The 24,111-nt window shown below is 36.5% G+C and overlaps 1 protein-coding gene across 3 annotated transcripts in view; it reads left to right on the top strand.

The window, feature by feature from the left end:
* Positions 1–19,851, top strand: part of LOC137628757 (PR domain zinc finger protein 15-like) — a 97,201-nt gene extending 77,350 nt beyond the window's left edge. For all 3 annotated transcript variants that reach the window (XM_068359947.1, XM_068359945.1, XM_068359946.1), the window contains exons 14-17: positions 1,146–1,288; positions 9,652–9,799; positions 11,230–11,438; positions 18,767–19,851. In XM_068359947.1, coding sequence (XP_068216048.1) covers positions 1,146–1,288; positions 9,652–9,799; positions 11,230–11,438; positions 18,767–19,780 — 1,514 coding nt within the window. In that variant the 3' untranslated portion in view covers positions 19,781–19,851. The remainder of the gene's footprint in view (positions 1–1,145; positions 1,289–9,651; positions 9,800–11,229; positions 11,439–18,766) is intronic.
* The last annotated feature ends 4,260 nt before the right edge of the window (positions 19,852–24,111 follow it).

The following is a 24,111-nucleotide window of genomic DNA, read 5'->3' as shown; positions in this document are numbered from 1 at the left end:
GGCTTTTTCAACCTCGTAAGAAATTAGTGTTAGCTGCCATTGCAGGAGCAATTACCAAGTAACTTCAAATCAGTAGTGTTACTGAAATGGAAAAGTCAATATCGAAAGTCGCAGAAACTTTTTCCACGTCAGTGGTTCATAAATTCCAACTTGGGATTCATTTATGTAATAAGGTGTAGTATAATCTCCAGGATTTCTTAAAAGGTGCTCCTGCTTAAGATACACTGTCATATTAATGTAGTACAGTAATGCCTTAGGTTATAGTAGCTATCATTTTGTGGGAAATTGTTTCTCAAAAAAATTATTGCTTTTCTCAATTTGTTGATGTTGTATTGGACTTTGCTATGAAATTAAAGGAGCCCAACTGCTGAAGATTTGAACTACCACTTATCTTCCATAAATCATTATTAGATTACGGGATGTGTAGATTGTTCCTAACTGAAAAAGATTTTTATTCCAATACTTTTCATATCTAGATTAAGTTATTTTGATTGCAGAAGAGTTTTCTCTAAATACTTTTTACTAAATATTCTATTAATGAGATAAAGATTTGGTTAGACCAGAATTATTTTAAAGGGCTTCAATAGCGCTTTGTATGTATCTTTTGAGAGAAAGCATAGGAGTCTTTAAGAATGCTTTAGAAAATCCTTTGAATTTCTAGTAAACATTGTGATATTTTTTCCAAAAAATACAATGACTTTTTTTTCTCAAAATTTCAATTTACATTGTTATACACAGCACCATCCACTCTGTAACTAAAAGTAAGAATGGATAATTAGGCAAAATCACAAAGTATTTGGTAAAAAGTTGTTGATTATAAATAGATTATATTGCACCTATTTTGCTGTGTGACATATGCAGTACAAGAACCTAAGATTTCCAAAGTAATATCTATAAAGTTCTGGACCACCCTCAAAGGAATAACAACATTGCTGGATGATATAAATATACTTTTGTTGAAAACTGCCTTATACATCACTTGCTATAGTATCAATTAAGTTTTTTATAAAAAAAGTTATATTATTATTATTATTACAACACTTTGACTGTTATTACTACAGTATTGAATTAGACTTTGGTGAGAGTAATTGAATATGCTATAATATATTTCCTATCGTTTTTATTTATGAACTTTATACTTTCAGAGATCCATGTGTGCAGAGTTGAACTTACTTGTGATCATTGTGGTGCAGAATTCCGTTCTGTACAGGCCCTTAATAGACATGCAGCTGTACATGGACCGCCGCCGTTTACGTGTATGTCTTGCAGACGATCGTTCTATCGCAAGGTATGGCAAGTAGAAAATTTGGATTCTCAAGTATGGTGAATATCATCCATGGGGCATAAAAAGCAGTTCAGGTCACTGATTGCATCAGTATTACATGAGGAACACCATGCAGTACAAATACAGTAGATATAATGCTGTTTCAATAATTATCCTTGATAAGTTTATGATTGAGACTTAATTTTAGTATATAGTACTGTAACTAATATTGGAGAGATGATAAGGCTATATATAAATCCCAGTGTAATTATTGCTATTTTTATGCGAAACAGCAATAATAAATGAAAGTAGTTTGTCAATGCTAGGCTCTATATGGAGAAGCTGAAGTGGTTTTTGTAAAGCATTACATCCAATTTGTTTTAACCAACTTTTAAATGAACATAATTTGTTTGTTTTGATGGGGTTTGGTCTTAATGTGACACATTATTTCCTGTACTGGATACCTAAGATCTGATGTAGGTTTTGGCAATGGCACACTCAATTACTTCAGTAAATCGCGTAACTCATACCAATGCAATGGGTAGGGTTTGTTACCTTGACACTGGAATATAGTGGATAGTTAAGTAGGTTGAGGAAAGTGACTCACCATCAAGATCTCAGCATTATTAATGTTTCTTCAACTCGATACAACTCTTATAAAGTTTAAAGTGTGATTCTTGATTGCATAATCCCTTTTGAGAAAAACATATTGTCCATTTCTTCTTTAATTGCACAAAAAGTAGGCTTACTGAGAAAGTTTTTTTCAGATTTTTGGTGGTCAGTCTATTCTGAAGAAATATTTTAATTCTTTCATTCTGCTTTGTTTTGAGTATTGTATTCCCTTCTGGCCTTCAGCTGCTGAATCTCATCTTGATTTGTTGGACATAGACTTGCTTTCTATTAAATTTCTTATCCCTGATCGAGATATTAATCTGGCATTGTCGCCAGTTACCATAGTTCGTTTTGCATGTCGATTAAGACTTAACATAATTTTGACCATCTTTGCATTCACATCTTCCCACACTGTACCATCATGTATGTAATACTGGGTATGCAGTTAATTCCAACAGTCATGCCTTCATCATATAGCTATATTTAATAGGCTGACATAAGTGTGTCCATAGGTTTTATATGACGGTTTTATTTTAACACGGTTACTGATCTTAAAAGATACTTTATATTCATTATTCATTAATTTTCAGTTTATTTACTTATTTCCCTTCCTCTCTGGGCTATTTTTCCCTGTTGGAGCCCTTAGGCTAATAGCATCCTGCTTTTCCAACTAGAGTTGTAGCTTAGCTAGTAATAATGATGATAATATTTTTGCATCTAGTTGATTTATATTTTTCAAAGAATTCTGGATTTGGTTACATGGTGCTGAGGTATATAGATATATACTGTAATTAGGTAACTGTTTCTATTATTTAAAGCTATAAAGGACCTCATTTTCCTTCAGTGAAAGTCAGCAATACATAGTTTTTTTGGCCAGATGTTCGTATACACCCCCCCCCCTCCTTAATGACTTATGTCGAGAGGATATGGAATAGTTGGGACTTCTCGAGTGAAAGACAAAGGCACAGTCGCTTACACAAGCCACTGGTTGCTGCTATTAATTGCTAGATAGGTCTTATTATTTTACTAGGTAGGTGTAGGTTGGCCAGGGCACCAGCCACCCGTTGAGATACTACCGCTAGAGAGTTATGGGTCCTTTGATTGGCCATACAGTACAGCCACCCGTTGAGATACTACTGCTAGAGAGTTATGGGTCCTTTGATTGACCGTACAGTACAGCCACCCGTTGAGATACTACCGCTAGAGAGTTATGGGTCCTTTGATGGGCCATATAGTACAGCCACCCGTTGAGATACTACTGCTAGAGAGTTATTGGGTCCTTTGACTGGCCAGACAATACTACATTGGATTCCTCTCTGTTTATTATTATTATTATTATTATTATTATTATTATTATTATTATTATTGTTATTATTACTATTATTATTATTACTATTATTATTACTTATCAAGCTACAACCCTAGTTAGAAAAGCAGGATGCTATAAGCCCAGGTGCTCCAACAGGGAAAATAGCCCAGTGAGGAAAGGAAACAAGGAAAAACAAGATATTTAAAAAGGGTAACAACATTGAAAGAAATATATTCGATATAAACCATAAAACTATAACAAAATAAGAAGAAGAGAAATAAGGCAGAATAGTGGGCCCGAGTGTACCCTCAAGCCAGCGAACTCTAATCCAAAACAGTGGAAGACCAAGGTACAGAGGCTATGGCACTGCCTAAGACTAGAAAACAATGGTTTGATTTTGGAGTGTCCTTCTCCTAGAAGAGCTGCTTACCATAGCTAAAGAATGTATACCCTTACCAAGAGGAAATTGGCCACTGAAAAATTACAGTGCCATGAAGAAGAATTGAATGGCAATCTCAGTGTTGTCAGGTGTATTAGGACGGATGAGAACATGTAAATAATAGGTCAGACTATTCGGTGTATATAAGGCAAAGGGAAAATGAACCATAACCAGAGAGAAGGATCCAATGTAGTACAGTCTGGCCAGTCAAAGGACCCCATAACTCTAGCGGTAGTATCTCAATGGGTGGCTGGTGCCTTGGCTTATTTTGTCTTTGCCTACGTATACATCGAATAGTCGGGCCTATTCTTACGACATTCTCCTCGGTCCTCATACACCTAACAACACCAAGATTACCAAACAATTCTTCTTTGGTCAAGGGTTAATAACTGCAATGTAATTGTTCAGTGACTACTTTCCTCTTGGTAAGGGTAGAGGAGACTGTCTAGGTATGGTAAGCAGCTCTTCTAGGAGGATACTCCAAAATCAAACCATTGTTCTCTGGTCTTAAGTAGTGCCATAGCCTCTGTACCATGGTTCCCACTGTCTTGAATTAAAGTTCTCTTGCTTTTGGGTACACTCGTGCATGCTGTTCTATCTTATTTCTCTTCCTCTTATTTTTTGTAGTTTTTATAGTTATATGTGAAGGATCTAATTTAATGATGTTACTGCTCTTGAAATATTTTATTTTCATTGTTTATTCATATTTTTTTGTTATTTCTTTGTTTCCTATCCTCACTGGACTATTTTTCCTTCTTGGAGCCCTTGGGCTTATAGTTATCTTGCATTTACAACTTGGGTCATAATAATAATAATAATAATAATAATAATAATAATAATAATAATAATAATAATAATAATAATAACCCCTTTTACCCCTAAGGTAAGGTTAAATTTTGAGCACATTTTGCTATATATTTTTTTTTAAATTGCTCTAACAGCCTTAATTTTTGTCATAGAGGTCAGGTTGGTCTCATTCTTTTGGAAAATGCCTGAAGTTTCTCATAAAGTTATCAAAAACATGTAAAAAACAGTGTTTTGCAAGAACGTACCGGTACGTCCTTTGGGGACGAAAGGGATAATAGTCTTGAGGATGTATAGATATTGTTCTGTTATGATGATATAATATATGGCTTATTTTCTGCATATTCATTTGTTGAAGTTGAACATTACTGTATTTCATGTTCCTTGGAGTGTTAGTACTGGTAGTTATTTTATTAAGCTTTCCTGTTACTACTCATTAATGATACTGAGAGCAGGTAGTTTTATTGATGGAGGAAATCATTCCATGGAATTACATGTACTTTTTTTTCCTTTATGATTATGTAGATAATAGTTTTCTCTACTTCAGCTTCTAACAGTTTTTGTTGCATACTCTGTAAAAAAGCTAATGGCTAATTGGTTGTGTTGAATGGAGGGTATATTTAGTAACACGCTATCCTGTTTTAAGTACAGTTCTTATACAATTAATTTCTTAACTGGCAATTGATGTTTAGTGTTAATTGTGACAAGTTTCATACTTATTTACCTAATACTGTTTTTCAGGTGCCTCCTCTTTTTATCTTATTTCTTCTCTAATGTATAAGTGGTAAATTTCCAGTTCAAACGTGGAGAAGAATGTTGGCGGTAGTATGGCAATTGTGTTAGAAAAATAAGTAGATTATAATTTGTTTTCTGCCACTTAACAATAAATGTCAAGAAAGGTAAATAAAATATGAAAAGTTTTTGGAAAATACCTTAAAGATATCGTAGAATTGTTGATGGCTAATAATTTTTTGCTACCCCTATCATTTCAATGGTTTTAGCCTAAAATATAAATACTGGGTGATGTCATCTGTTCCAAAGGTACTTTTCCATAAAGTTGACCTATGCTTATTAGGTTGTACTTATACATGTAGCCATTACATATTCTGTTAACCCTGGATAGGTACGCTCCTCGGACACCCCTTTAAGGGTATACTCGGACGCGAACGACCCCGACGCCAAAAAAAATTCTTGAAAAATCAGTTTTTGCAGTAACCTCCTTTTTTCTTTTGCCAAAAAAAACTTCAATGAATGCTTAAAACAACTGTAAAGATAAATACTACTCATCTGCAGAAAAACTATTTATTATAAATATTTTAAAAAATTAAGTAGAAAAAAAAAGACCTGACATAAAAATTCATAAAAAAAAAGTTTATACATATATACACAAATCCATTTAGGAATTGATTCTTGAATGTTTAGGACACATCTTGATGTATTTTGGATGAAGTCAGACCCATGGAGGTGAAGATCTGAAATGAGAAAAAAAGGGTAACTTTTTTTGGCCAAAAAAATTTGTCCAAATTTCATGAATTTTTTTGGGTACCCAAATGAAATAGGAAGTGGCTAATTTTTTTAGGGAATAAACATATGTTATCCTAAAATAGAAATATGTATAAAATCTTCATTATTTTGTAAATTACATTTATATCAGGGGCCATATCTAAAGGTAATTTTTTGAGTACTTAGAAATTTCGTAAAAAAATACATATATCTTATATATAATATGATATTTATGCAGGTAAAAATATACCAAAATATCACAAATTCTATAGGGAACAAGAATATATATAGATAGGGCAGCTTACGCTTCGGATATGTCCACAAAATGGCCGCCAACCACACTGACTCAGACTCCCTAATCTGCCACTTGAAATGTAGGAAGGGTATGTCAATTTCAAGGTGTTATTTACTAATCTAATTATTATTGGATATGCATAAAAATTGTATGGTGGGTTGCTGGATAATTGTCGATTATTTTACGACTATAAAATTAAAATTCTGACCCAAAAAAATTTTTTTGAAGGGAAATAAAATCGAAAAAAAAAATGTAAAACAATATAATATTTTAGCTAAAAAAATTTGATGATATTCAATCAAAAAAAAAAGTAAACAAAATTTTCCGACAAATAAACATCTAGAGGAATCATTACTCTGTGATAGTTCCTTAGTACGTAGTAATTTTGAAAGAATTGGGAAAAAACGAAAAAATGGCAATCGCCGGAAAATCGAACACATACCTATATATATGCCATATCTGGCTAAAAAAAAGATAGGCATGGGTAGCCAGATCATCTAGAAACACTTTCCAACACTATAAAAATATAAGTTTTGCGACACTACTTGCCAATTCCTTACGGTAACATGACTAAGCAAAAAAATGCAAAACAAATAAAAAGGGGCACTCGCGGAAAAATGGCTAACATTCTAATATACGGCATTTCAGAAAAAAAAAAATTCAGCCACGTGCTAGGCAAACCATCAAGGCACATTTTCCGACAAATAAACATCTAAATGAATAATTACTCTGTGATAGTTCCTTAGTACGTAGTAATTTTGAAAGAAATGGGAAAAAACGAAAAAATGGCAATCACAGGAAAATCGAACACATACCTATATATACGCCATAACTGGCTAAAAAAAGAAGATAGGCATGGGTAGCCAGATCATCTAGAAACACTTTCCAACACTATAAAATTATAAGTTTTGCGACACTACTTGCCAATTCCTTACGGTAACATGACTAAGCAAAAAAATGCAAAACAAATAAAAAGGGGCACTCGTGGAAAAATGGCCATTCTAATATACGGCATTTCAGAAAAAAAAAATTTCAGCCACGTGCTAGGCAAACCATCAAGGCACATTTTCCGACAAATAAACATATAAATGAAATATTACTCTGTGATAGTTCCTTAGTACGTAGTAATTTTGAAAGAAATGGGAAAAAACGAAAAAATGGCAATCACAGGAAAATCGAACACATACTTATATATACGCCATATCTGGCCAAAAAAAAATAGGCATGGGTAGCCAGATCATCTAGAAACACTTTCCAACACTATAAAAATATAAGTTTTGCGAGACTACTTGCCAATTCCTTACGGTAACATGACTAAGCAAAAAAATGCAAAACAAATAAAAAGGGGCACTCGCGGAAAAATGCCCAACATTCTAATATACGGCATCTCAGATAAAAAAAAAAGACATGCACGTGTTAGCCCAACCATCAAGGCACACTTTCTAACACATAAACATGAAAAAAAAATCAATAATATACGGCAATTCCTTACTACGTAGTAAATTTTTACAAATATTGAAAAAAAACAGAAATTGGCAACCGCAGTTAAATACCCAATATACCAATAACTACGTCGTATCTGACAAAAACAAAATCACGCATGGGTAGCCAGATCATCTAGACACACTTTCCAACACTAAAAAAGCAAAAGTTTTACGATACTATTTCGCAATATCTTACGGAAAAATGACTTGGCAAAAAAATGAAAAAAAATGAAAAAGAGACACTCGCGGTAAAATGCCCGACATTCTAATATACGGCATCTCAGATAAAAAAAAAAGACATGCACGTGTTAGCCCAACCATCAAGGCACACTTTCTAACACATAAACATGAAAAAAAAATGAATAATATACGGCAATTCCTTACTACGTAGTAATTTTTACAAATATTGAAAAAAAACAGAAATTGGTAACCGCAGTTAAATACCCAATATACCAATAACTACGTCGTATCTGACAAAAACAAAGTCATGCATGGGTAGCCAGATCATCTAGACACACTTTCCAACACTAAACAAGCAAAAGTTTTACGACCCTATTTGGCAATATCTTACGGAAAAATGACTTGGCAAAAAAATGAAAAAAAAATGAAAAAGGGGCACTCGCGGTAAAATGGTCCTCGTGGTGATGAACGACATTTTAACTAAAAAAAAAATCATGCACATGGTAGCCAAACAATCCACCAAGACTTTCCACAACTGATAACCTATACAAGTTGCACCATTCTACGACAATTTCATAATACGTAATAACTTTGATAATTATGCAAACTACCTTAGAAGGGTAAACTCGGACGCGAACGACCCCGACGCGTCTCAGAAATCGGGGAAGGAGTACAGCTACAGCAATGCACATCTGGACACTACTAGAGCGTGTAGGGGAGACACCTCCTGCAGGTCGATCACCCACAAATTCAATCACGGGGGTGAGTCACGTGAGAAAAACCTGTTTTTTTTTGACGCTCGGGGTCGCAAACGACCCATCGTACCTATCCAGGGTTAAAGCTTGAGATGTTATGGTGCTCAGGGTCTCTACAATTGAAAGTTTTAGATAACAAAGAGAGAGTTTACATTAATCTTGGATACTCTTTAATTGGTACACTCCCTCCAGCACTTTAATTTGCATGTTGAGAAATTAGACTTTAACATTTTTGGTGATCAATCTATCCTGAGGAAACTTTTTAATTCTTTCATTCTTCCATGTTTAGACTATTTTGATGCTGTCTGATCTTTAGCCACTGACTCTTGTGTTGTTTTATTGTACAAAAACTTGCTGTCTATTAAATTCTTTAACAGCATATTATCTGGCACCATCATCCACTTGGTTCTTTGCGCATGTTGCACAAGATTTTTCAAACTTAACCTTTCTTTGCTGTCTTATTTTCCCAGACTGTACCGCACCATTTTGTGCATAGCTAAATAATAAGTCTTGCTTTTTCATCATAAAGTCTCTTACTTCACAGTATTCTGAAAGTTTTATTGCAACTGTGACCATATTGTGGAATGATCTAACTAATCTGCCGACTGAATTGGTGGAACTACATTAGTTCAAACTTGTTGGATATCCTTTACCGTTGAACAGATTGATGTCTTGTTTCTTAGTTTAATTATGATGTATCCATTTTAATGTTGCAACTGATCTTTCTTTTTTATAACTTCTCAAATGTAGCTTATTCATTGTTTTTCTATTTTTCTCTACACTAGCAGTACCAGCTGAACTCGGTTGAGTCCCTTGTTAGGCTGGGAGGAACGTAGAGAGTAGAGGTCCCCTTTTTTGTTTTTGTTTCATTTGTTGTTGTCGGCTACCCCCCAAAATTGGGGGAAGTGCCTTGGTATATTTATGTATGTATGTATGTATGTATTATTAGGTTGATAGCTCCCATTCTCCATTTGTGGTGCATTTTCAATATTTTAAACATTTTCAGGAGAGTTTAGACCGTCATAATTGCTGTAGTAAAGAAGAAATAAAGGAGGCTCCACAGACCAAAGGAAACTTCAACTTCAAGTGTAATATATGTGGAGTAATTTTGTCAACAAGGCATAGTTTCAATACCCATGTAAAGTCTGCTCATGGTAAGTGTTACATTGTTATAGATCTCATTTGTAGATTTTGAGAACAGTGGAGCAGAATTTACTTTAGAATTGATTTTCATAATCTAAATCACACATAATTGAAACATTGAATAGTAAAGTACATGTACTGTGTTTCTTACTCTCCTTTTTCTTTGTAAATATTGTTAGGTGGAATTGAGATTATCCTTCAGAGACACCAAAGTTTCATTTTATTTGCTTGAAAAATACTATTTTGGTGTAAAGCCACAAGATTATTTATTTTCTGGGCTCGACCTGTGTTGCTCCGTGAAATGCTCCTCTAGCACCATTTCTAAGGCATAGGTATTGTTTTTTGGAAGATGTCCGACTTTTAGAGATCCCTACTCCCAAGTTGAGTATTATATTTGTCTGTTTGGGATTTCTAGGTAGCGACACTTATTATTCTTAACCGTGTTTGGTTTTTTGCTTTCGCCGCTGGTTGTTCTCTTTCGGGGGTTCGCCGCGGCCATTGTGTGTCGCTTCCTCGTGATCTCTTTATTTATCGGGTTTGCGTTCAGTTCCTCATACTATTTGTAAGCCCTTGTATATGTTTTGGACATCTATTATTATTTATTTTTTATAACTGCGTATCATTGTTGAGTGTTAACAATCTCTTGTGGTTTCTTAAGGAAATCTTTTAGCACCCCATACAACTAGAAAATTAGACGTTGCTGTCCATTTGAGCTATTTATTGAATATCCATTTGGTTCTAATTACGTAGTTAATGTTTCTACTCTAGAAAATTATATCATCACTGGAATTTTGGGCGAGTGTGAAACAAAGATACAGTACTCTTTTTATCCAAAACTAATTTAGAAGTTTTGTTTTTGAAAGTGGATAAGAGTGGAAATATCCAATACATGATTTTTCTAATTTTTATTTTAAATGCATATTTTGATTTTGATAAAAGGTCCGGAAATATTTTATAAAATGCTATTTGAAGTCTTATCATGCAAGCAATTAAATTTTTAGCGACTAATAGTATCAGCATTCTATTTAATTGGGCTTGACCAGAGGAATTATAATTTTTAATCAATGCTAGTAGCAATATAGATATTTGAGCAATGCTAGGGAGTTTCAAAATCTCATTAAATTTTTTTAGCCATACATGAGAACATTGGGAAATTTAAAGAAATAAAGATTTCTTCTATCCAAATTAGATTTTTTGCATTTTTTGTTTGAATTTGGTTTCTAGAAGCAGATATAAATAGCTATCATGAGGAGTAAAACCTAGTAGTGATATAGATAAATAATTTATTGTTCTTTCCGCCTTTAGTCTCGCTCTACAGAACATAGCAAGGTTGGCAGCCCGAGTTAAGTTTACTCCATTTATTTTTCTATGCCATGCCTCTTCTTCCCTCAGTCATTATATAAAGCTATTTGCAAAAAATAACGCTCCTTTTGTTCCTCAGGTGGGTCTGCTGCTAAAGAACATGGTTGCGATGTTTGCGGAAAGCAGTTTTCTCGGAAGGACCTACTAAGAGAACATTCGGTAGTTCATACCCCTCCATCACTTCCTTGTCCTGAGTGCAAGAAGTTGTTCAAAACTCATAAATCCTTAGATGTTCACACACTTATTCATCAAGGAATCAAGAGATTTGTTTGCAAATATTGTGGGAAGGTATGTATTTTATCCATACTTGTATATTCCAAAAATTAAGTTTTGTTTTACTGTTTTAAATATCTAGCATATTTAAAACAGCGTATTTCTATGATTGTATATTCCATGTAAAGAAGTATAGAGAAAGTATTTTTTTTAATTGAAATTTGCAACCTAAGCAATTTTTTAATTGAAATTTGCAACCTAAGCAAATTCAAATCAATTTCCTTTATTCTAATTTTTTTTGAGGCATCTCTTCCCTTCATAGGTTTGAATGTAAAACAAGTAGATTCTTAAAGTCTTGTGTTGTACTTTCTTTCTGAACTATCAGTTTGTAAGGTTATCTCCCTTTTTTTGTGACTAAATGGGCTCTTTAATAGGTCTTAATTTTACCACTCCTGTATCTGATGGTTTTCCTCATCCTTTCGCATTCCTAATTCTCGGGAATTTTTATGCCTCTTTATACTAAAAAACCACTAGTTTCTCCTTCAATTTTAATATATTTCTGCCACACTTCAGCCAAGAATCTTAAAATTTCTTTCATATTCCAAGTCAGTCTCATTTTCCAAGTCAGTGCCCATGTATCTATTTTGTAAGATTGTTAAAATTTTTATTTTTATACTTGACTATATGTAATAATTATTATTTATTTAGGGAGTTAGAACAAAATTTATCTGATCATACAACAGGAAATTTGCTAGAAATCATGAGTTGACTTTAATTATTGTTATTGGTAGACTTCTGATTAGCTTCTCAAAAAACAATAAAAAGAAATAACTAATTTTTTCTACAAACTCTAAGTTTAGCTCCGGAACTTTTAAAATTAATTTAGTAATGTTATGTTTTAGAAATAAACAAAATGGAAAATCACTAAATTTATATTGGTCATTCAAAACATGTATTTGAACCAATGACTATTTACTATATATTCTTGCAACTAGAGAATTTCATAAAGTAAAATTGTTAAAATGCATATAGTTAGACAGTTACAGAATATTATGTGGCTACTCGTACATTGTTACTAAAATCTGTTTCTCTTTTGTTGCAAGTTGATTGTTATGATTCATATTTTTTCTCCACCTACTTTGTCAGTGGCCTTCAAACCCTACTTCACAGGTAGAAGATATTGCCAATTCCTATGGAGGTAATTTAACATGCAGGTAGAAGATTGATCAGAATGGATCACTAATACTGCAAGGGTCTCATACAGTCCAAGCAGGTAGAACAAGAGTTCAAGGGCCAGTCATTTTGATATAAAACATAGTATCGTCACCAGCAGTTGTGAACCCCACCAATCTCATGCGTGGGAGAAAAAGCATCACCAGTAGCTGCAGAGTGGGTCTTTCTCTCTAAAATCAAAATGCAACTTGTCTCACAGGCAGAAAAAGCATAATCAATAGCTGAGTAGTGGTAATTTTTTACTCGCAGACTTTGGTAGCAGCTACGGAGTATAAAATTCACCTCGCAGGCAGTAGCTACTAAGCATCGCTGGCAGAAGGTATGACTTGTAAGCTTTGCCGTGGAACTTCATCCTGAAGACATCAATCTCAGCTATGTAGACCACCTGCCCATCTTTGACTCGCAGGCAGCAATCATAATCTCCTGTAGCTGCAAACTTTATGATTCTCATAGCTGACAGATGGCAAAGCAAGTAGCTGTTAAGATGTATATTCACCTCACAGTCTGGAGGTATATCGGTAGTAGCGGGGAAGTCCTTTGCCTCACTGGTAGAAGGTATTGTAGTAGCTGCCTTCCGATCATCACTGGCATATGGCACGATTAGTAGATGGCCAAAGGCTGTTTAGCCATTCACCACTTGGCAGTCAAGTAACAACAGCTGTTACAGTGGAGTCTATCTACATTCACCTGTAGGCAGAAGACAGCAGTAGCTATCCTTTAATCAACGCTGTCAAGGAGGCATGACGAATGGTCGTGAAGACTCATCACCTTGCCGTTGGAAAACATCGGCAGTAACTGGGAAATTCACCCTCACCTCACAAGCAGAAGGCATCAGCAGTAGCAGCCCCTAAGTCGTTGCTGGCAGAATGCACAAGTAGTAGATGGCCAATAGCTGTGATGACCGCGATCACCTCGCAGTTACGGGGAATCTATCTTCACCTGCAGGCAGAAAGACCATCTTTGCCGGCCAGTAAGAAACTATATATGCCAGTAGCTGGGATGTCCATCTTCGCCTGCCAGTAAGAAGGTATATATGCCAGTACCCAGGATGTTCATCTTCACTTGCAGGCAGAAGCAGTTGCTGCCCTTTAATCTACGCTGTCAAGGAGGCATGGCGAATGGTTGTGAAGACTGTCATCACCTTGCTGTCGGAAAACATCTGCAGTAACTGGGAAGGCAGAAGGCATCGGCAGTAGCTGCCCTTTAAATCGTTGCTGGCAGAATGCACAAGTAGTAGATGGCCAATGGCTGTGCTGACCGCGATCATCTCGTAGTCACGGAGTAATCTATCTTCACCTGCAGGCAGAAAGACCGTCTTCGACTACCAGTAAGAAGGTAGGTGCCAGTAGCCGGGATGTCCATCTTCACCTGCAGGCAGAAAGATCATCTTCGACTACCAGGAAGAAGGTAGATGCCAGTAGCCGGGATGTCCATCTTCACCTGCCAGTAAGAAGGTAAATGCCAGTACCCAGGATCTCCTTCACCTACAGGCTGAAAGACTATCTTTGCCTGCCAGTAGCCGGGATGTTCATCTTCACCTACAGGCAGAAAGACCATCTACGCCTGCCAATAAGATGGTATATGCACGTATCCTGGATGTCCATCTTCGCTTGCATGCAGAAGCAGTTGCTGCCCTTCAATCATCGCTGGCAGGACGCATAAACAATGGTTGTGATGACGGTTATTGCCACACAAACAGAAATCATCAACAGTCGCCGGGAAGTTATTTTTCACCTGCAGTTGGATAAAAGTGGCAATAGCTGAGCGATCCAGCTTCACCTGGCAGTCAGAAGGCATCAGTAATAGCTACTTTTTAATCATCTCTGGCAGAAGTCATGGCTTATAAAATTGGACCATTATCACCTTGCAGTCAGAACATCTCTTAGGCCTCCCCTGCAAAACATGAATCCAATTTTCATGTAACCCTGTCCTCGGTATTAGCTAAGGCTGTTAGCAATCCTTGTTGGCAGATGGTGTATCATTAGTAGCTGCTCAGTGGATCTGTAAAGTAAAATGTAGCATTATTATTATTACTTGCTAAGCTACAACCCTATACAATCTTAGTTGGAAAAGCAGGATGCTATAAGCCCAACAGGGAAATAAGTTGGAAAAGCAGGATGCTATAAGCCCAACAGGTAAGAGAAGTTTAAGAACAATAACATTAAAATAAATCTCATATATAAACAATAAAGACTATCTTCTCCCTGCAGGGAGGAAGTATGATCACCTTTATGTTGAAGGAATATGGCATTAGTAATAGATGTGAAGGCAATCCACACTTTCAAGGAGTAGACATTTTCCGCAGTAGCTACAATGCAATCAGCAAATCTGATCTTCAAAAACCTGTGAAAAGTTGCCGTCGATCGATGTTCTCATGTTGAAAGAATAAGGCATTAGTAATAGATATGAAGGCAATCCACACTTTCAAGGAGCAGGCATTTTCCGCAGTAGCTACAATGCAAATCTGATCTTCAAAAACAACGTATGAAAAGTTGCCGTCGATAGATATTCTCCTTACTAACAGAAGGTATCATTAGTATGCAAATCCTATCTTCACTATGTAGGCAGAAGGCTGAACCTATTTCTTGAAGGTAATAGGCATCGATAATAGTAATGAAGATATTAATATTATCTGTGAAGCCCTTCAGTTATCACTGGTAGAAGTCCTTGCTGATAATGTAGCTGTGAGAAGTCTATTTACCCCTTACTAGCTACAAGCAGTATCCACCATTATATGCAATGTAGCAAGAGCCATCACCAATTAGCTGTGTAGCGATTCTACACCTCGAAAGATAAGTATTAGTAGCAGCTATGAAACTCTTCTAATGATCTCTGGAAGTAGCTGTGAAGCCCATCTTCACCTTGTAGGCAGGAGTTATTGGCAGTATTTGTGAAATCCTTCATTTATCTCTGGCAGAGAATCAGCTTTACCTTGCAGGCAACAGATATTATCACTGGTGAAACTCATGCAAATCATTATGTCAACTGGAGGAATCACCCGTGACTGTGAACTTATATGCTGTATATATTCACCTCGTAGGCAGTCAACTCTTTGTTGAGAAGTGGATCTTCATGTCTTTTTCTTGAAGAAAGCAGACATTTTCGACAGTTCGCTTCGCCAACTGAAGGCATCACTGGTGGCTGAGAAGTTATATTAACCTCATAGGCATAAAGTCATCAATAATAGCAGGCAGTGGTTATTCATCTCGAAGGCAGAAGACTATCTTATCCTCTCAAGATATAGGCATCATCATCTATTAGATGTAATGATGTAATGCAAATCCTCACTTGATCAATAGCTGAGAAGCATATTTCAAACTCGAAGACAATCCATGGCCAGTAGCTGTGAAGACAAACTTCTTGCAGGCAGCAAGCATCAATAACAGTTGCTGTGATGCAAGTAGTCACTTCACTTGCTGAAGGCATCAACAATAGAAAAATCTCCATATTCAGCTCGTAGAAGAAGGTACCAGCAATAACTGCAAATTCCATCTTGACTTGGATGTTGGCCCAGATAACGAGACTATCTTATCCTCTCAAGATATGGGCATCATCATCTATTAGTAGTAATGTAAATCCTCACTTGAAGCTGAGAAGCATATGTCAAATTTGAAGACAATCCATGGCCAGTAGCTGCGTAGACAGACTTCTCCTTGCAGGCTGCAAGCATCAATAACAGTTGCTGTGATGCAAGTAGTCACTTCACTTGCTGAAGGCATCAACAATAGAAAAATCTCCATATTCAGCTCGTAGAAGAAGGTACCAGCAATAACTGCAAATTCCATCTTGACTTAGATGTTCGCCCAGATAACATTACCTTGCTGTCAAGACTGCCACACCAGTAGCTTTGCAATGACCAATTTTAACTAATTGGCCAGAATCCATCAGTATTAGCTGCCAAGTTATCTTCATTTCACTAGTTGTAAAGCGCATCTTTATCTCGATAATCTTCAGGTGTGAAAACAAAATTGCCGGGCAGTTAATCTGGACAATACCACAGTAGCTTTTGAACCCTTTTTTTACCTCTTAGGCAGGTGGTATCATTAGTAGTTTGTTGCAAAACCCATCTCTCTCTTTGACATGTACTGTATAATTAAAGTACCCACCGTGGGCATCATCAGTTAAGGTGAAATAAAGACCCCTCCTCCCCACTACAAATTATAGCAAAAGTTGTAGATGAAAGGATGTCGGTTATGCAATGGATGCCTGATAGTTTATACAACTTGGAAAGGTCAATGATGATGCATAGGTTCAAGTGATTCTTTGTAAAAAGGTGAGAGGCAAACTACCAAACTGTAGCATTATCACCTGCAGGTTTCATCATTTTTTTAGGCTGTCATGAAGTAAAGTTCTCCATCTGCCAACACGGATTGCATGTCCATAGCTACGTGTTAGCAAGTTTTGACACTACTGAGGACAGAGTTATATGAAAACTGGCTTCATGTCTTGAAGGTGATAATCAGTCTTGATGTGTGTGCATTTTCCAAAGGCACAAAACTTTATTTTTCAGGTAAATCCTCATGGAAGGAGACTTGCCATGGACTTGAAGAGATTTGATATCGTCTTTTGGAGACTTGTTGAAATATTTTTAATTATTCAAAGGAGACAGCCAAGATAGATGGTTCCTTACATATGACAAATTAAAAAACTAAGTTGGCCATTGGATGTCTTGAAATGGTATTGTCAATTCTCTACAAATTAATAAAGGACAGGCTAACCACTGTGACGATTGTTGCTAGTGAAGTAGGTTATATAAGGAGCTTTATGTGCCCATGATTTTATGGGTGCTGCAAAGGTGGTTTGTTGGATGAAATGCTTTGACTTGCATAATTTTTTTTCTCTCTCTCTCTCTCTCTGTGCTTACATGGGTTTTTGGCTACCACTAGCCCTTAAGAAACTGCCATTTCTCTGAACCCATTACCTGTATGTCACTCTTCTTTTATCTGCTTGTGGGTACATTAGTCGCTGCTGATGTAATTATATAATGATGTATTTTCTCGAGTGGCTGCCTCCTGAATTAATACTGTTGTTTGAACCTCCTTTTACTAAGTTTTTTTTTATGACATTTGAAGTTCCAAGTTTTTTTTATGGCATTTGAAGTTCTTTGTGATGCATTTAATGTACTGTGTATTTGATATTCTTGGCTCTTTCATTTGGGTTTGGTGATTATCTCTTCTTGTGCTACTTCAACTGTTTGCATATTACTGTCAGTAATTTTCTTCGAGTAAGTTTGCTGGATACTACTGTACCTCTATTTTGCATCAATGTTGATAGTCCATCAATGTTGATAGTCCATCAATGTTGATAGTCCATCAATGTTGATAGTCCATCAATGTTGATAGTCCATCAATGTTGATAGTCCATCAATGTTGATAGTCCATCAATGTTGATAGTCCATCAATGTTGATAGTCCATCAATGTTGATAGTCCATCAATGTTGATAGTCCATCAATGTTGATAGTCCTAAAGATGTAACCAATTTTATGTGTGCTTTTTCCAGGTACTGATTTTCTAATCTTGCTTTGGGAGTCTCATTCATTTGGAGACAGCCTTTACCATCATTGCTGTGTTCAAGGTACTGGAGGCAATACTACAGGATTTTTGCTACTTTTCCACAGCACAAGCATTGATTTCTTATGTTAGCCTCCCGTGCTTTTCTCCGCATCCAAATTAACTTTCTTCCAGTTGCTTGTATTACCTCCACTTCTGGTGGGTACTCAAGTCTCTCTTCTATGATTTCCTTCTTTCTGTTAACATGAAATAAAAATTGGACCGTAACTGCTCTTTCTTCAATGGCCGTTCGCACACTAACAACAGTGTTAAATTCTGGTGTTTATAACTACTTCAATGACTTGATCCATCGGTTAACGCAGTGCCTACCTGTAAAATGGTAATTTTATTATTTTAGTTGTTTAAAATTTTATGACATGCAGCATATAAAACAAAAACTACTTGTTATGGAAGACAATTTTACTGTATTTACAGGATACTCAGGTTTGGTTTTTTATATGCAACCAACGTATTTTGTCGTAAACCATTGCTTTTATCTTTTTTTCCCTTCTTTCTTACAAATATTTTTCTACAAAATTTTTTTCTAAATGAATTTTTTTTCACAAACCATTGCTTTACCTTATCTTATAATTGTATTTCTCTCTCTCTTTCTCTCCCAGAAATATCATCAGAAGGTCAACCTGGCAAAACATGAACGAAGTCATTTACCAAGAGGTGCAGTCAAGTGCCAGTGTTGTGGAATACAGTTTCACTCGACAGATGACTTGAAAGCACACTTGCTTTCTCACACCTTAGTGCAACCAGAGCTTTCTCAGAAACTGGAGAAAGATGCAGATCTATTAACCAATAAAGATGCCTTTCACATCAGTGGTTCTCAACTGTGTACCAGCACAGGAAGGATGGAAACACAACAGACTATAAAAATAAAACCTTTAGTGTGCAATGATATTCAAACTGAACGGATATTCACAGATTCAAGCAATAATGCTCTACCAAGTGGAAATAACCTTCAAATGAGCCCTAGTAGAACATGTGTTTTAGTAGAAAATGGATTGAAACCTGGCCCCATACTTGGGCAAGCGTTCAGACCAGACCTTTTCCACGTAGCAGAAATTACAAGGCAGGACGCAAAAGAATGTAGCACTATGATAGACAGTGAAGTAGAAAAAAGTAAAGAATTGCTCATGTCCCAAAAAGGGACAAATGTTGGCATTCCTACAAGTAGAGAGAGCTATAATGATAAAGATACAATCCAAAGTACGCTAAAGTTACCAATCCAAAGTACGCTAAAGTTACCAAGTAATGTGGAAAATATTACAGCATTCCAAAGTGAAACTAATTCTTACAGTGAAATTTGCAGTGTAACAAATGACATTCCTGTTGACAATACAACTGGTGCGGCTGTAAGTGGTGCTATGCACACGTACCACTTGAACCTGGATGATAACTGTCAGGTAACTGTTGAAAAGGGACATGGAAATTTCGATCACAGTTCAATTCTTGGTTTTGATGGTGAAAATGATAAAGACGTGAACTTAAAAGATGGCTCATCACTGATAGAGGAAGTTACAGAATCTGTCTCTCTCCCAGTGGCAAAATCAATCGGTTATATAGTGGATCAACAAGTTACAGAAAGCGTCGTTATTGTTACCAATGCGCATGAAGAAAGATAAAATATAATAAAGATATTGTATTTAAAAATTTGATTAATAAATTTGTTAATTTCCAAAATACTTATCAATTTCAAGACAACCTAAAAAGGGGCTTAATACCACTCTTCAATATTTATTTCAGTTTAATATCGTTATTATTAGATAACCATGTCCATAAAAGAGAGAATGTTGCAAATTTAATTGCAATTGACATAAATATTTTTTCTGGCAAGTTGTTACAGGTACTGAATTTTATAACTGAAAATTTACAGATAGAAAAGTCCTTAATGTCGTTGAATCAGTAGAAGGTTATTTCAATTTAGATTAGAAAATATGTAGTGATGATATTGATATAAAAACCAATTTTTGCAATATTTTGCAAACTATTGTTTATGTGGTAAAACAAGCTCTTACCCTTTACTTTGTAAATTTTTAACACTAGTATAACCGTATGCTGTAAAATCTGTATTTCTGCCAGCTGGCAATGTAAATGAGAAGAAAAAAGATATGGAAGAAGATTTATAAAAGGTGATACGAGGTTAAAAATTATGGTATTACCTTTGAAAGAAAATTCTAGCATAGAATGTAACCAACTCATTGAAAAAGGAAGGGGAGTGAATTTCAATTAAGTAGTGCCAATAATTTGCAGATCAAAAGAATTCCAGTTTTATTTTGTAAATCGAACACCATGAAATATACAGAAAAAGTGTTACAGCACAGTATTGCACTAATAATGAAATACTGCAAGCATAATCTAACAAATTTTATTTTTCAGTCTTTGGGAAAATTAAGACTGAGAACAGTGCACATAGACTTGCTAGCAATGTAGAAGGACAGTAAAGAAAAAGATAAAATCAAGGTAGAGAGAGCTAAAATCACTTTTAAAAAGTATTATGTATTTTTTCCTAGACTACGGACCCAAGTTCTTCAAATGGATATGCTTTCAGTGAAGCTGGACACAGCTGTTGAAACTGATAACATTGTGGTGATAGTTACTTCTGTTTAAGCCTTGCCCATCTCACATGGCCCCTGAGCAGCCACTTTGACGTTAACTTAGTATTTAATGGGGTCGCTGAATCAAGGAGTTGAAGGACTGGTTTGTATTATGAAAAATCACAAATTTTCAAAGAAATTTGTGAATTGTTCCTATATGCATACAAACCTTTGCTATTTAATTGGAGAATTAACCTTAAGAGGGGTAATCCCTATAACCGAACTGGCCATTTTACTTTCCAGGAATTGTCAAAGCACTTTGGTCCAGAGTGGGAGTGAAAGTGATGACTCCGGTTAACCCTCTAACAACGTGGACATAAATTTATGATAAGGCAAGTGTTAGGCTAGATCATCAGTACCAGGGACCATAGAATCAAGGAAAAACTTATATCCGTATGAAGGATATATGGTCAGAATTTAGAGTATAGCATTTCATGACAAATGAGTTTGTATATTCATTTGCCCATCCTTCCCCTCATTTGGGAGGATGTGAGAGATACTAATAAAAAATTTTCAGCTAGGAAGCTCACATGATCAATGCACCTAGCATCTGGGCAAGCAAATAACATGCACCTAGCGTATGGGCAAGCAAATAACAGAGGGACTGCTGCACCCAGAAGGAAGGGATAGAAAGCAGAGGTAAGGAGTGCCAGTCTTTCTTACCTTTAGAATTCACTCTACTAAAGCCGATCTTGCTATCTTAGACAAGGTTTTTTGTCCCATGAAGGAGTTCAATTTTCTACACTTGTTGAGCAACTACTACTGTAGCAAGGATAAAGCTATCCAGGTACCTGATGGGTGTACTCCCTGAGGTAATGTTCAGCAAAGGTTGTCTGTCGTTACCAGATTTGCTTTTAAGAACTGTGCCACTGACAGGTTTCTCCTGAGGGCTGACTTATTTTTATGTCTGACTTCATGCACTCCAATCTAAGGTGGGCCTTCCAACTCCTTGCTTGCATGAAAAGCATGCCCGATTGTCCCATAACGCCAGAAAGAAACGGTGTTCAAGGATCTCCTTATTAATTTTGTTTCCAAAGAACGAGTCGAATCCTTTCAGGACAGGAAGAAAGTCCTCCAGGTCCCTGTTAGTTTAGTCTCTTCTTGTATGGATGACCTGAGGAAGGACTATGTCGTGAATGGCTGGAATTGGATGCTGGTCATGAGCTCCTAAACCAAGGTGATGGAAATCTATCCTTCAGAATGACTTGTGATAGAAAAAGTTTTGCCATTCCCTTCTTGCTTCACCAGGGCTAACCTGTTATAGGACAGTTTCAGAGTCTAGGGTTAAAGCTTGATAGACCTGAGGGTTATTGATGTTATAAGTGGTTTGAACTTTCGAGGGAGCCAAGAACTCCCCCCTACTCCTCAAGTTTTGTCTATTCTCACGAGTCCAAGTCCTAGTTGGAAACTTGCATTGGGGGCCAAGTGATATTCTCTATGTGAAATTTGGGAAACTTCCCTGACAAATGAAGATAGTAAACAGCTAATTCAGATACCATCTGGAGTGTGGCCGCTTGGAAACTATCAGAATCACGTTAAGTATCTATGTCGTCAACATAATTGAGAAATTGGGAAAATGGGTGTTAAGACATAGGTGCCTAGAATTCTTATGGATATTGGAAGTTGTGTGAATGCTGCCGAGGATCTGAACTAGAAAGAAAAATAATGTTAGTGACTTATTCAACTGAATGGTGAGTAGTCCCAGTGATCATGAAACTCCAAAAAAATGAAGCATTTCTGTCACACTGATCTAGGGGTGACATTTGACCCCTACACAGTGTCCCTGTTGACTGAGCTTGTTTGCTTGAGCAGTCCCCCAGCCTGGATGATCCTTACAACAGCTCCACTGCATTGACAACTTCCCAATAATGCATTTACAACCAACTTTTTCAAAGATTTGTGAAACGGCATTTTGTAGACCAAGTCATGAATGGAAGTGTTGTTCATCAACGCTATAGAATATTTTACCAAACTTCTTTAGAAAGCTTGCCAAAGGCAATGCTGCATGGGATTTTAATAGGTCGTAAAAGCAGGTGCATTTCTTTAGTGGATTTAATGTACATAGGTGGCTACATCTTCCCTCCCTGAATAAGTCAGTGGACATTAGATTCCTTGGAGGTGAGGAGTTTCTGCAATGAGGTTCATCATTCAGCTACCAGGGAGTGTCACTGAGTAGCTGCCCTTGAACTAGCTTCATTGACCAAGTTTCAACAACAAAAGTAGTCTTGAAGACAGACATACCACTGTTAGCCCAGAAAATTGTGTGCAGGAACAAATGCTTTACATCCATTTTTGCAATTATCTGAACGGCAGAAGATTGTTTGTGCAGGAACAGATGCTTGACATCCATTTTTGCAGCCATTTTTGCAGTCATCTTATGGGGAGGCTCCCTGTGGTGTCATGTCACTGGTATTTTCAGACGCTCCATCCTCTGCTTGGTAGTCCGACAGAACTTTCTATGGAGTGTGCCATAGAGGAAGAAGGTCAGACTTTATGGTGAAGCAACTCTCCTGTAAGAGGATAGAGTGCAACAATTGTCGAGATCCTTCAATATACAAACAGCGAGGAGTGTGCTCGAGAAAACACTAGTTTGAACACTCGGGGAGTGGTAGCCAGACTGACGCAAGAGTCCTTGTACTGGTATACTACTTTCCAGAAGATGAATTAGAGAAAAATTTCCTGTAAGACAGATTAGGATCCAAAGGTATAGACTCTTCAGGTCCATTGGAATGAAAAGGAATATTACTGAGGACGGATGGTACACTGCTTGTCACCTCCATCTAAAATGCTACCCAAGGTACATCTTTGTTCTAAATCTAGAGATCTATGACCGGTCTAATGTTCCCTGCTAACTTCATGCAGAGATTCTACTGCAGGAGGCTGGAGAACCATGTCGGATGACTTCAAATGTCTTCATTTCGGTGCTTGAGGTAGAGATCTGGCAGATTTTGAAAGATTTGTCAGGAATGTGTCTGTGTCGCTTGCTCAACAGTCAAATGGCCGTTTTCTGCAATTTATGGTAGGTATAGACTCCAGATCCTGAACTGGATCTGTAGGTCACAGGAGTCTTCTTCAATGCCAGCTTAAAGGTGTAATTGACATCTCAGAATCATTGCCTGTGAAAGGCTTGGACCCTTTGAAGGAATTTAGCCAATGAAATAGATTATCTTTTCTTGCCTTCCTCCACTTCATCCTGACATCGGTCACCTTCCGCAGAAGCAGGACTGGAGTCTAGTGCATTCTATAGGGAATGTGCCTCCTATCTCGTCATGCTCAAAGTGAGATGTCATGGCATTACTTCTCTTCAGGGTTTGGTTGGCCTACTGGTTAGCAGATTGGTGTGCCAAGAGGGTCATAGT

The sequence above is a fragment of the Palaemon carinicauda genome, chromosome 36 (genome assembly GCF_036898095.1).
Source record: "Palaemon carinicauda isolate YSFRI2023 chromosome 36, ASM3689809v2, whole genome shotgun sequence".
Classification (NCBI taxonomy): domain Eukaryota; kingdom Metazoa; phylum Arthropoda; class Malacostraca; order Decapoda; family Palaemonidae; genus Palaemon; species Palaemon carinicauda.
The sequence above is the reverse complement of the archived record's forward strand: the minus strand, read 5'-3'. Positions and strand labels throughout refer to the sequence as shown.